This window comes from Amblyomma maculatum, chromosome 1, assembly GCF_055883805.1.
Source record: "Amblyomma maculatum isolate TAMU_Amacu chromosome 1, ASM5588380v1, whole genome shotgun sequence".
NCBI lineage: Eukaryota > Metazoa > Arthropoda > Arachnida > Ixodida > Ixodidae > Amblyomma > Amblyomma maculatum.
The window spans coordinates 151,131,430-151,146,022 of NC_139344.1; the positions used below are offsets into that span (position 1 = coordinate 151,131,430).

At 46.3% G+C, this 14,593-nt stretch overlaps 1 protein-coding gene across 1 annotated transcript in view; it reads right to left on the reverse strand.

The window, feature by feature from the left end:
* LOC146204610 (uncharacterized) overlaps nucleotides 1-14,593 on the reverse strand; it is a 60,121-nt gene that overhangs the window by 7,934 nt on the left and 37,594 nt on the right. Inside the window, exon 7 of the mRNA XM_084589297.1 lies at nucleotides 229-351. Coding sequence (XP_084445423.1) covers nucleotides 229-351 — 123 coding nt within the window. The remainder of the gene's footprint in view (nucleotides 1-228; nucleotides 352-14,593) is intronic.

Genomic DNA, 14,593 nt, shown 5'->3' on the forward strand with positions numbered 1-14,593 from the left:
TGTGCAGGATTAAAGCGCTTGCCACAAAAACAGGGTAGCAAGCGTATGTATACGTGCGCCCAAACATGGCACTACCCTGTATGCCCTCGCTCTTCGCTGCTACCATCCTTTTATCAAATTCTGCTCAGGCAGACCGAGGCCTACGGAACTTTTATGCCATCGTATATTTCTTGAAACGAGTCTACTACGATAGTTAGAAAGGTACAGAAGGAAATTACATGTAATTACCTGTGATGATGCTCACGGTGACGCTCTCTACTTCTGCTTCGGCGAATCCGCTGACGCTCTCTGTCCCAGCTACAGTCCCTTGGTGCATCACGGCTGCTAGGAGAGGCTCGTGTGTACGGACTTCTGTTTAAAACAAGAAAAGCCAACTTGCATCGTTGCATGCTGCAGAGTTACGGTTGAGCACACAGACAACGATTATTACAAATAGAAAGTGAGGTTGTCATAAATGGCACCCTAGCAATGGTTCCACTAATTTATGGACTCATTTATGGAGAGAATACAGAGGCCCAACTTGCCCATGACAATGGCAGCCTCCTCTGTGAACTGCTTTTCCCTAACCAAGTTACACAGGGTTCTCCAGATTTCCCTATGTCATAAATGCACCTGACACTAAGGGACATATGTAGTGCCACTGCTACACAGGCGGCTGCTGCTGTGGAATCTACCTGTACCAGTTCTTTTATATTCTGCTGGAATGAGAACAAAATGGCTGGCCCACAAAACAGTAAAATCTGATTAGAGAAGCCACATGGTTGGCAACTATTTCTGAGCTCTTTTCATTATTTTAAAATAAGCTGCTTTTCACTGATGCTTGTACCCAAGTGCTTGATTGTCAAACATTCTCAGTTCTGCTCTGTGGGGTTTATAATAGGGTAGAGGGGGGACGCGGGTCTTGAAATCGCGAAAAATGGTCAAAAATGGCAATTTTTAAAAATTGCTGTTTTGAAGTCTTCAATGTCCCGACTATGCCTCTACAAAATATTATAGCTCAATTCCTACTCAAAGTATTTAAAAAACGGCAATTTAGAAACGTCGGTGAGCCGAAATTGAACGCCAAACGCGAAAATTTGCACCATTTTCAAGCCGCCGTAGCTCCGCGCGGCGCGAACCGATAGGCGCCATCTTGGTCTCGTTTGAAAGCTCGTTTCCCGCTCTCTTTCCTGGCGTCTCTCAACACGCTGTAGGTGTTCGCACAGCGGAGCTTTCGGCCAAGACCGACTGAAATACAGACCTGCACAAAAAACAGGGTCCTATGGGACCTCGTGCGCCAACTTTCGTTACCTTTCTCGTCGTTGAGGGCGCTCGGTTGACCTGTTCGTCTGTCATTTTCATCATCATCAAATCACAAATTAATATAAACAAACTGTACCCAAATTAAAAAAAAAAAGATCTTTGCCCAAGTTATACTTCTAAAATTTTGCCTTTTTGTATTTTAGCGGACAGTGTTTATTTTTATAATGTTTTTCTGTCGCCAGAAGACATACCGCGATTCCGCTTTGTGCGACGGCACTGCAGTTACTCGCTGCACATGCGCAGAACAGGTGCTTGTGCATTACAGCGTGGACAGATAAATAAACTATAACGACGAAGAAAAATGACAGAACTAATAGACCCTTCTTATTAACAGGTTTACAGTATCGCCAGGTTACCCGTAGTGTTCGTTCCCTAGCGGCGAAGGCTATGAACTAGAAGGTGCGCGCTGGAGCAGTGCTATCTGTGCAGGTCTGTATTTCAGTCGGTCTTGCTTTCGGCATCCGTCCGCAAGGGGTGAATCGTCGCGAGACAGCCGCTGATTGGGTAAAGCGCGCGCTCTCCGAGGCGCAGCCCTCTGATTGGCCCTGACGCATGCCTCACCTCCCACGACCGCGTTGCCGACTCTTCGTCGTCTGCTTTTGCCCGCTGGCACGTGATTTTTTGCGCTCCTCTTTGTTTCCTAGCATTTCTCGTTCTGCATTTTTTCTCATCGTTCCTGTAAATATTTTGACTATTAACTCGCTCCTCTTAGCTTCGAAGTTATTGTTTTCGTGTGTATTTGCCTGCCTGGTGTCTGTTCCGTGTGTCTCGATGGCACGGGACGCGCGCTTGAAAGCAAGCACGCGAAAAGCAGTCGGCAAAAGGAGACGCGCGTGGAATAAGAAGAGTGCCACATCGAGAACTACAGCTTCGGTGTTGCCGCAAGCTGCAGGGCCGTCGGCGGATGCGGCTGGATTGAACTCGTCGACCACAGTTTTGCCGATGGACGCGGCTGGACCGACATCGTCGATGTCAGCTTCGTTGGTGGACGCCGCGGCTGGACCGTGCCGATCGGCGTCAACTTCGGTGTTACCGCAAGTGTCCGCGGTTCCAGTGGATGCGCCTGGACTTAGCCCGTCGAAAATATCGACTTTTGATGCTCTGCGAGTCGCTTCAAATTCTGTGTCGTCGGAAGCGGCCCAGCCGGCTGAGCTAAGCCTAACGACGACTTCGGCGTTTCCGCACGTCGCTTCAGCGCCGACGGACGCGGCTAAACCGAGCTCGCGTGTTCAACGTTTGGACACAGTGTTTTTTACGGAGGCGGAGTGCGCGGGACGCGAAAAATGTGCAGATAACGCCAAGACGTCATTGGCGAAGAAGTCCGCGACTTCCCGCAAGTTCGAGCTGATGAACGTCAGCACAGTAAGTGTAGACGACGATCGCGGCACTGAGTATATAATTGTTGATATGAGCATACTGAAGAAGCTGTTTGCATCCACAAGCTGCAGCAAGTGTGGGATGGCCAGTGTTCAACTCGCGAAATGCAGCGGAAGAGAGTATGGCTTAGCTGTGAAGTTAGTGCTCACATGTTCGAATTGCGATTTCGCCGAGCGGCACTTTTCGTCGCCACGAGTGCCCGGGAAATCTAGCATCACACCCTTTGAAGTAAATCTGCGGGCGATGAAAGGCATACAAAGTATAGGGAAGGGAGTGACTGCTCTAGCGGATTTTTGTGCAACAATGAACCTCTCCCACCGAGGACTTCACCACAAAACTTTCAGGGGGCACATGAACACCATGGTGAAAGCTTGCCAGGCAGTTGCTACTGCTACAAAAGCAGCAAGTGTCAAAGTGGTGAAGGCCTTATACAAAGACTTCCTGAACACAACAGGAAATGTAGACGTGATATTTGATGGCACATGGAAAATGCGTGGCCACAATTCAAATATTGCAGTTGGCTGCATTATAGAACTGTACACTGGCCTTGTACTGGACCATGTTGCGCTTTCGAGGTACTGTCGTGGATGCCAAGGGGCACCTGATCCCAGTGATGATGGTTACGGTGGCTGGGCTGTGAACCACAAGTGTATGAAGAACACTGACTGCAATGCCGGACGAATGGAGACCGAAGCAGCTATGATTTTATTCAATAGGTCCTTGGAAAAAAAAATGGGTTGCGGTACACAACCATACTTTCGGATGGTGATAGCCGCACATTTCATGCATTGACCCAGGAAGGCGTGTATGGATATATATCCATCGAAAAGAAGGACTGCCTCAATCATGTCCACAAGCGGATGGGGACGGCTCTTCGCAACTTGGTTGAGAAAAAGAAGGCACAAGGGCAATCTCTTGGTGGAAAGGGCAACCTTACCCAAGAAAAGATAAAAAAGATCACCAATTACTATGGGTATGCCTTGCGGAGCCATAGCCACGACGTCGCAGGCATGAAAAAGGCAGTGCAAGCTACGCTGTTGCACCTGACCTCAACAGATGAAGCCCCAGATCACAGTTGCTGTCCTCAAGGAGTTGATTCACGGTGTGCCTTCAATCGTGCTTTGGCAAACCAGGTGGAGCCTCCACCACACAAAAACCCTCTGTCAGGCCATGTTCGCACTGTGCTTGAGCCAGTTTTTGCCAGGCTGGGCGACGAGGCCCTTTTGAAGCGCTGCAAAGATGGCATGACACAGAATGCTATCGAGTGCCTGCACTCTGTTATCTGGAGCCAATGCTCTAAAAAACACGCATGACTCTTTGCTGGCTGTTCAAAGGGCTGTTGCAGAAGCAGTTTCTCGCTTCAATCAAGGGATGGCAGCAACCAGCAGAGCTGTTGCAGAGCAGCTTGGTTATAGCCCTGGCAGGTGCCTCATTCGTAGGAGCCTTGAAAAAGATAAACAGAGGCTGTGCAGGTCTGATAAGGGTCACACTGATAGTGAAAAGGTGAAGAAGAAGATGGCCAAGAGGCACAGGCCTGACAAAACCCAAGACTACTGCCTAGGACTTATGTGAATGATTTAAGATTCAGAGACTGTAGCAAGTGACTTTCTGAGCATCTTTTTTTTGTCAAGTGCCAATGCCATACATAGATTTTCACAGCCATTACATGAACAGATTTATGTAAATTTGGTGTCATTTTGTTCACCAATAACTGGGCTGCATGCTAAAGCATTAAATCTTTCCATGTGATTGGAAAACAAAAGTGGCACAGTGAGTAAAACTTTGAATGCAGTTTTCTCAGCTTTGTTTATTTGGTAAAAAGCCTTGCCTTACGGAACTTTTCATAATGTTTGCATGCACGGATTTTATTGAACTTGGTATCATTTTTTTCACTAAAATCTCAGCTACATCCTAAAGCTTTCCGTTTTCGATAAAGTCTGATAGACTAGCAATTAGATCAGACGTTAACTAATTACTCCCACATTGTCTTTTTTCTCCCAACTTTGTTATTCATTCATTACCTATATAATGACTTCTTAAAAATTTCCTTAGCTTTAGGATGTGCAGTAGGCTCTTGGAAATGACAGCATATTTTTAAAATCAGTTTTTTTAATTAAGAAATTGCCGTAATGGCCCGTAAGAAAAGACACTATGTGCAGTACATTATCTTGCCATATTTTCATGTCTAGATGAGGTATTTCAAATCTAAATACATATTTGGAATCACCATTCAAAGATATATCACCATGGAAATTTTCAGCAAGATAGGTTAAGAAATAAAAAAAAAGTTTTTAAGACCCTCATCCCCCCTTAATCCTCGACTATGAAAGGTCAGGCAGTGAAAATTCAACTTGCAAAGCCAATGCTGACAACATTCATCAAGGTTAAAAAAAAAGGCCTAGTAGATCACAGCAAACATTTCAACCACTATTCAAGGAAAAAAGATTTTCTGATTCAGAGACAAATGCAGATTCAAAAGGAAGGAAACACTTTCAGTGGTAGCACAGAGGTTTTCCATGAAGTTCACTATTTAAGAATGACGAAGAATTCATTTGCAGGGGCAAATATAGAAGCTTGGACAAGACTGTCAAAGTGCTAGCCTCCGCAAGTGTATTCAGCAGTTGTTCACTCTACCAACTACCACACATGGCAGCAGTGCCCATTCTTGCCAAATATTTTCATTCACCATACCAGCTCTAGATTAATTCTGCAGAGCTCAGTGTATCCGACCTACCTGCAGGTATTCTACCCTCGAATATAATGGAAAAAGAATATACTGGAACTATAATGCCTTCCATCAGTGGCATTGTTTCTGGCCAGCAGTTGCTGCTGTTATGATGTCTGCTCTGAAATGACCTGATGCTGTGGTGGCCTGACCATTATTAATGGAGCTCTCTTGTTTACTTCAACCGCCGAAGATTTTTTTTTTAGCTAGGAGAATAAAGGACAAACATTTCATGTCGTAACTAGCTTGTCCAACTAACTCTGAGCAAGGACCAGATTCTTTAATGACCCATTTCCTTTGGCTGTGACAGTGTTATGAAAGCAACAAAGGAAGGAAAGCAAATGGCTAATCACAGACACAGTCAGACGTGCGACTACATCCGGCCATGGCGAGTCACACAGAATAAGCTGCACCGATTTGCTACTCAGCCAATGTTAAGTTTCTTCTGCAGGGGCTGAATTAGCGGTAATAAAGTTCTGCAGGCATGGAAAATGTGTAGCCGTGCTCACCACCCGTGGGTGCTGACAGGTGGCTTTATGGCATGTTTCCGCCACAACTAGCATGACATTTGCTCTAACGCCCTATGACATGAAACACTGACCAATGGCAGACAAACATGGTGCAAAAATATATTTAGGTGTTGACACTCCACTCGACATCCCAACCACTCTTTGTGCTTCTTTATCTCAGACAGATGGCATCACGAGAAGTAGGCCCACCAAGAAGTGGAGCTGCGGGATCTTTCAGCGCCGTGGCATGCACACATGCTTGTTTAAATGCAGTAAAACACAGAAGGATTACAACTGCTCTTGACACCGGATTTTAAAGGGACAGAACACTGAACAAAATATGTAATAGAACTATGGGAGAAATGAAAAGATCTTGCCTCATATAATATAAATTGAGCAGTACAATATCCAAAAATGAGGATTTATAGTTTCCATTTGGCACAAAAAATTGCACAAAAACGAGTGAAGTGGCGTCTTGCGACGAAACACTAATTGTCACTGTAGTAACCCTTGCGACCACATCTCGGGAAAATGGCACTGGTTTTCCTAATTGCACAGTGCTTTCTATTTTTCGAAGAGAGTTCGCCTTTTTTTATTATATTTTGCACTCTCTCCAGCGCGCCCATCAGGAAGAATCACCCTCCCCTTTAGCATTGCCAATGATGTGCTTTTAGCACTTGTCACCAGATAGCACCACAGTGTTTTGAATTCCTCTGATGAAGCAGTGACCACGGTCCACTAAAACTTCCGTCAATGAGGCATACGTTCCTGTGCCATAACAGCCTTGGTAATAAAAACTAAAATGGACGCTACTCTGTCCTAAAAATGTCTAATTACTGTCTGGCGGGTGAAATTTATATTAGTTTTCAGTACACCACTTTTGTCGGCGTGCAATCATCACCGCGACCGCTACTTGTGGTTTCCAGTATCGGGATACACAATTACGAGTGCATACACTAATAGAAAAATTCTCGGTAAAATTATGCTACAGTGTTTCTGTCTAAACTGCTACGGAATCGACAGCTCGAGACAGGAAACTTTCCACTGCACCAAAAAAAAGAAAATGGATACAGTTCCCCAATGCCACACCCATTGAAGCCAATGTACATTTGACCTCTATGTAACGAAGGCGTTGCGGCGGTCAACCTTGATGTAGCAAACTCGCGAAGCTGATCAGTCATCCTTTTTCAAGCTTTTACTGAAAATTTGGCCGAAGAAATGCATTAATTTATTGAATATTAGAACTCTAAGAAGCCAGCAGCTATGTGAACGCCTGTAATCACAAAAATCAAGCAAAATTGGAGATGATGTATGATGATAATATTACCTTCTAGAGCCGCTCCGTGGCTAATGCAGCAGCCTCCTCAGGTGTTGGTAGTGTAATGCAACACCAGGTGGCATTAGTGGCTGCAGATGATTTCTTTGTAGGTACTATACGTGCGTGTAGCACATGCAATTTTTGCGCACGTGCATTCGCCATCTTGTCTGTTGTTCTGCGTCTCGTGTGTCTGCGGATTTGCGGTGTTGGTTCGCTCGACGTGTTTCAGAAGTGCTAGGCCAGCCTTTCTGCCTGTATTCGTGGGGCTCCACTTGTATCTGCGGCGTCAGTTCGTCGTGATGAGTTCAACGGCCAGAAAACGAAAAGTTTTGTCATTTCAAGACAAACTTGCCATTTTAAATGCGGTCTTCACGGGCGAGAAGGAGAAGGGCTTCGCCGCTCGTTTCAACATCCCAGCGAGAACCCTGTCAACAATTCTGAGTGCGGAAGAGAACATTAGAAGTGCAGTGGAGTCGGGAACAAAGGCTAAGAAAAGACTGAAACTGTCAACATATGATTATGTGGACAAGGCAGTGTTCACGTGGATTTTGGACACGCGAGCCAGGAATAAGCCCATAAGCAGAGCGATATTACAACAGAAAGTGAAGGATTTTGCGTGCATCTTGGGCCATGATGACTTCAAAGCAAGCAACGGGTGGCTACAAAGTTTCAAGAGCCGTCAAGTCCGTCAAGTTTGCCTACTTCTGGACAATTGCGCTGCGCACCATGTCGAAGGCCTGCAGCTGTCTCACATCGAACTGCACTACATCCCGGCTAATTGCACATCACTAATACAGCCGTTGGACAAAGGAATAATCAACAGTTTTAAATGCTGTTACCGGCGCCGACTGATACAGAAGCTTCTTCTGAACATCCGTCTGGAATGGGAGCTGTTGGATTGATATTTATAAGTCAGTTGAAATGCTTGCTGCCTCCTGGCAAGAAGTCAGGGCAGAAGTTATTAAGAAGTGCTTTATGAAAGCAGGGCTTACAAAAAACGCACAGGCTGGTGCCGATGACGAGGAAGAAGAGATTTCAGCTTCATCCGATGTGGCCGAAGCGTGGGATGCGCTACACAGCAAAGGTGGTGTCCCCGACGACGTCGACCTGAGCGACTTTTTGTTTGCTGACAACGCCGCCGCAGCTACGGAAGAAATGAATGATGAGGCACTTGCCGAAAGCGTGCAAAATCCCGATGTCTGTGATGATGGTTCCTGTGAACCTGATCCGTGTGACGTGCTCACCGGGAAGGAGGTGATGAACGCAATCGATGTACTGCGCCGTTTCGTCGGCTCACGCGACGACAAAGGAGCATTACACGATTTAGCTTCATTGGAGCGCCGTGTTGTGCCTTTGCTCGCGCAGAAACAAGCAGAGATTATGCAATCTTTTACTGTAAAATAAATGCCTGAAGGGCGAGTTCACCTTCACTGATATCTGAAGCCTTTCGGTTTCGTTTCTGCATCATTCGTGATAGCCTTCATACAAAACCTGCATGAAACGAAAAATTGCGAACTTTTGTCAACTTTGTTATATCCAGGTTCAACTGTAGTTAAAGTGCAGTGTTCTGTCTCTTTAAGGCAGGAATGCATTTAACGGCTACATTTTCAAGGTGTACTTTGTCCATCTGTTCATCCGATTCACTCTCTCTTTGTTTCCTATTTCTTATTCTATTTACAAGAACGTGTGCCAACATCACAAGGTTTTTATATTACAGTAGAATCTTGATGATACGAATTCCAAGGGAGCACGCAAAATATTCGTATCATCCCGAATTCGTATGATCCAAAACAAGTCAACTTCCACATGGGAATGAATTGAAAATGAACCAAACTTTATTATGGCGAACTACTTGTGGCCGAAAAAGTCCGTAATGCTTGTCTGCACTTTTTTGCTGCTGATGTCGCGGACAAGCTCCACCTGAAAGGCATAAAACTGTGCCGCAGTTTCGTCGCTCACGCTGCCGGCACTTACGGTGAGGCGCAGAACGTCCAAAGCGTGAAGAGTATCTGCCGTTGATGGCGGCTGATCACACTCGTCGTCAGCATCACCATCGCTGTCAGGCTCACTTTAGCAATCATTCGCTTCGTTGACCAAGTCTTCGATAGACCTCAGCCCACAGGTTGAGACGTTGTCGTCCGCGGTAACGAAGTCCCGAGCCGAAGCTTTAGTTTCCAGATTGTCCCAGCCATAAATCGTGAGGTTTTCATCTCGCTCTTGACAATCTCCTGCCGAAGCCGCAGCAAGTCCGATGGCAAATCCGCACTTTCTAAAACAGTTCGAGATTGTGTCTGAAGTTACACTATCCCACGAGATGGCTAGAAAGTGCAAAGCATCTAAGAGACTGATTCGCAAGTTTGCTTCCTTACGGTCAATTTTCGCCAGCAGACGACTCACTAGAAGTCCTTTGAAATGTTTCACATTTCTAATTATCCCAGCGTCCAGTGGCTGAAGATGGCTGGTAGTGTTCGCCGGCAGGAACCTGACTTTCACATTATTGAATGCCATTTCCTTCGGGTGGGCAGAGCACTGGTCCACGAAAAGCAAAATTTTCCGGTTTCTTGATGCCATTTTCCGATCAAGGCTTGTCAAGAACTCGCGGAAAATATCTCCAGTCATCCACGCCTTTCGGTTGCCTTTGTAAAAGACAGGCAAACGCTCCGCCGATCGGAAACACCTCGGTTTCGACTTACCGATGACGGTAAGTTGGAGTTTCTCGGATCCATCCGAGTTGAAGCAAAAGAGTACTGTAACTCTCTCCTTGCTTTTCTGGCCGCCCTGGCATGCCTGGCCTTTTACGCACAAACTTCTTTCCGGTTGAAGGTTGAAAAAGAGGCCCGCCTCGTCGGCATTAAACATGTCGCGTGGCGCGTACTCCGAAATCAGCGCCGGCAACGTGTTCAGCCACTCATCTACAGCTGACTGGTCCACATTCTTGCCGTCACCTGACACGACCTGGTAGACAAGTCCGTGCCGCTCCTTAAACCGGTGCAGCCATCCCCCAGACGCTAGGAAATTTTCAATTCCAAGCGAAAGCGCGACAGTGTCGGCTTTTTCACGTAGCACCTTGCCGTCCACGTTGACGCCGGCCGCTGTCACTTCGCGGAACCAAGTCAGCAGAACCTCTTCCAGCTTGACATGGGTTGCTGTTTTAGCCTGCTTCACGTTTGCACCGAAGTGCTGCACATTCTTCAAGATGACATCTCGCTGCCCAACAATGGTGCAGAGCGTCGACGGTGCCAACCCTAGCTCTTTTGCTAAGTCGACACGCTTCTTAGGGTTTTTGTCGACCCTCTTCAGCACTTCAAGCTTTTCCTCAAGAAAAAAAAAAAGGAGCTTTACGCTTTCACGACATTTCGGCAGCAGTGAACGCTTGCATCTTTCTAACGTTTGGGCAGTTCACATCACAGCGAACGACAGAAAGAAGTGGCGAACGGAGAACCAGAGAACTACTGCAGCGGCAGCCAGCGTCACAGGCCTCCTGGGAACAGCCGGCGAGACAACTTTTCGATAGACCAGTGAGCTGCCAGCGAATGAGTGACGTACACGACTGGGCACGTGCCTCGCCTTGGCCATCCTTGTCTAGTGCTCGTCGGTTTGCTACGAAAGGGAGGTGGGGGTAGGGTGGCTAGTGGGGTGAGGGGCGTTGGAGAGGAGAGGCAGCGGCCGCGGTGGGTACTCTCTCCCCCTGTGAGCTCTTGCACTGAGCTGCTCGGTGGCTTTGTGCGTTTGTACACCGTTCGTTCGTATAATTCGCAGCGGGGGGTGGAGAGGAGTTAGCGGTGGCCGCGGCGGTTATGTTACCCTCTTGAGGCCAGCTGCGCCGGCCCACTCGCATGCGCGACTGGTTTGCACGTTCGTATCAACCACGGCGGGTTCAGAAACTCTTCGTATCACCTCGAATCTTAACGTATTCTATACAATGCAGTCCGTTCAAAGCATTCTTAAAATTCGTATCATCCCGAAATTCGTACCAGCCGTACTCATATCATCGAGATTCTACTGTACCACCTACAATGATGACGTGAAGGTCATATGTGCATTACAAGAAGGGGGAGAGAGGGGGGTTGTACTGGTGATATGGCAGAGCTTCCAACGTGTGCCCACTGGCAGCACGTGGTAAGCAGCTCTACTTTCCTTACAAGGATTGCTGTGACCCACCAGATGGTGCCACAGGTCAGTGAGCTGAGTGCACGCCAGCTGTGTCAGGGTCGATCACTGGTGCACATGTATTGTGAAAATTTCCCTCGCTAACCGTGTTGCTACAACTTAAGAAAATAATGTTGCCATAGTCAGAAACTAGTTCGTGGAGACTGCTATAGTCAATATGTACCACTGTGCTCAGTATGAACAGCACTGCAGTAGCAAGTGTCTAAGCCCTCGTTGTACAGTAGTGCCGATCGTGACATGTTTCTGAGTTATCAGGAGAGACTTTGACAGTTACTGCAAGTGCACATCATCCCTGCTTACTTGCTCTTGCGCTTGCCTTCACTAATTTTTTTTTTTCTGACAGTGATGTCAGTTTCAAAAACAATAGTGGCAACCATAGTCTGACACTCAAATTTTGTACTCATGCCAGTCCTGTTAATTGAAATTGGTGGTATCTAGTCTGGCACTTCTGCATCGCTTTGTTTATCGCAAAATGCAGAAATGAAGCATCACACAGTTGTAGGGTTTCAAACTGTGGTTTCCCTTCAATAAAAACAAATAACAGCAGTAGGAAATGACAAAAACTACCAACAAACAAACCGGGGCAAGCAGTGCTATTAAGGGGGACCCTGGTTTTAAGACAATATTTTTTATTTACTGGTAGATTTTGATGAAAGTTGTATGCACAATAATTTTATGTAAGCCATTTAGTTCTGAAGATATTGAACACTTTGTTTTCTTGTTTGGAGGTGAGCTGTTAGTAAAACTACAGGAGTTATAATGAAAACAGACATATCAAATCAATTTAGAACACACAGAGAATGCAAAAATCAAGATGGAATGACCTCGTTCTATTTTAACCAAAGTTACGGCTTGTCCAAGTTCAGAAACCAAGAAGCCACCTTGACACTCCAGGAAACATGTAATTTTTTAAAACTTTCCTCATTAAATACCACAAATTCATTTATATTTTTGCACTGTACATGAGTTTACCTTTCTGGTGCAAAAGGAAGTATAGCAATATCATAAGTAGAACCAGAGATATCGCACCTCCAAACATGTACCGTCCTCAATATTTTGATTTTGAGAAATTGATGAAAAACGTGTTAATAAATTTTTGAAGCACCAAAGCTAACAGTAACTCCTTAAAATAGGTTCTGACTAGCTTCTGATGTCAATGCATCATTTACCATTGATATAATTCGCCCTCAAAGAATGAAATTTCCGGCGAACGGAACGCATGGTCAGGAGGCCGCCACCAAGATGAGTGCGTTTGCATCGTGACCTCCACAACAGTTGGTGCCAAGTTCTGGCGCGCGATCGCCATTCTCACGTTCATACTGTAAACGCAGTCGGCCTGTAACTAATGATAAGTGACCGTTGCTCGTCTTGCACCGTGTAGCATTTTTCGACAAGATTTGGGATTCCGTGCAATCTTTTCTACGTTCCGCGTGTCGCGGGACGCTGCTTCGCAACTGCCTCTGCGGCTGGTCGCGGCACTGTCTCACAGGGCGATCTATCCCGGCGTTGAAAGCTGCACTTGCTCATCTGCCAGATCAAGATTTTGTACGCGGCAGACCGTGCTGCTCCTCGCTGTCGCACTGAGCCCGACCGGCTATGCTACGCCGTTATCAGGCCATTGCGGACTCGACGCGCAGCGTCGGCGCTTCGTCATTTGTTGTAGATAACTAGATGTGGCGATGCAGCATCCCCGGCGTGTTTTTTCTCCTCTCGCTACTTTTTTTTAGGCTAATAATGAAGCGTGAATCTTAATATTGTGCATTTCGCGTTGTGGTTACGATGAGGGAACGGCGCTAGGCCTACTAGGCCTAAAGGAGAGACCTTTTCAAAATGGCGCCGGAATGCGAGCAGTCGACGCCGCCAGCCAACCAAAGCTCGCCATTTTGCTCACGTGCAGCGGGAGTCTAATAGCGGGGCGTTTCACGTGATTTTGCTCCTTTGTTTTTCGCTTCGGTGGGCTCGCTCATGGTCATCAACCGAGATATAGGAATGGCCTGAATCGCGATCTTTCGAACGACACCAAGATTATGCCTGCGGATCGCATATTTCTCGAACTGTGGGAGATCGAAATTTGGCGCGAGCGATTCGACCTCAGTTTAAAGGGTCACACGTGCAGACTCTCGTCTTTGAAACGCTGTAACGCGCAAATTAGGCGATATTTTTCAACGAAACTTCAGAGATAGCTGCGGAAGGATCCCATAATCGTGAAAACGAGAAGACTGAAAATCCGATTTTCTGACAGATTTTCGGCTGCAAAGGCCCGGGTCCCCTCTTAAAGCAGCCCCACCATCTCCCTGTAACTCGGAAGAATAATACAAAATGTGTCACTATCCATCCTGGAAGTGTGCTCAGGTGGTGTAGCTCACACTGTACACTGCAGCTGACAGCACATAGGAGGAACAAGGGACATTCCGTTCGTCATTTGAGCAGACTTCAATGTTGCCGCTAAGCAATAGGGATGGTTACCGGAGGTTTTTAAAGCACTATATCAGAATTTGTGCCCAAATTTCTCAGCATCACGACTGCAAACAACCCTGTCCAAGTGATCACCAAACTCCCACTTGCATAAGCTACAGTTATGCACAACATGTCGATATGAGCAGCATATATTACTTGCATTTCAGCTACCACAGTGTTTATTTGCCGTCCTGGGTGACAGTGCAAAACACACACATGAATAAAAGTATGTTTTCTCAAAACCTGTTGTATTTGTTTATGGCTGCAAAACAATAGATCATCACACATGTATTCCTGCCAAGCGTAGCATAGATTACACAGCTCCTTTTTTACTTGCTGGGACTGCATGAACGTAACTGCAGCGAGTTGTCATCCTTCGGAACTCGTTATAGAAATGCCTTTATTGCAAAGCTTTTTCTGGTTTATCCATGCAACTGCTGAGCGCCATATTTCATTACACTTCTTTTTAAGAATAAGCAGGTCAAACAGCCTGTGCATACATTTGTGTATACATTTATACACTGTTTGCCATGCAATGCACAAACTTTGAAAGCAGTGCAGTGCTCCATCTGCACAAGTCCAATAGCCGAAATTGCAGTTGGGTACAAGGCACTTGTTACCCTAATCACAATGAGTTCGCTTCTGTATCTTGCTAGGCTTCACAAGTGTTCCGCAACAGCAATCAATACATCACAGCCCCCATGGGTTGAGCTCGCATCACACTGAAGCTTCTGC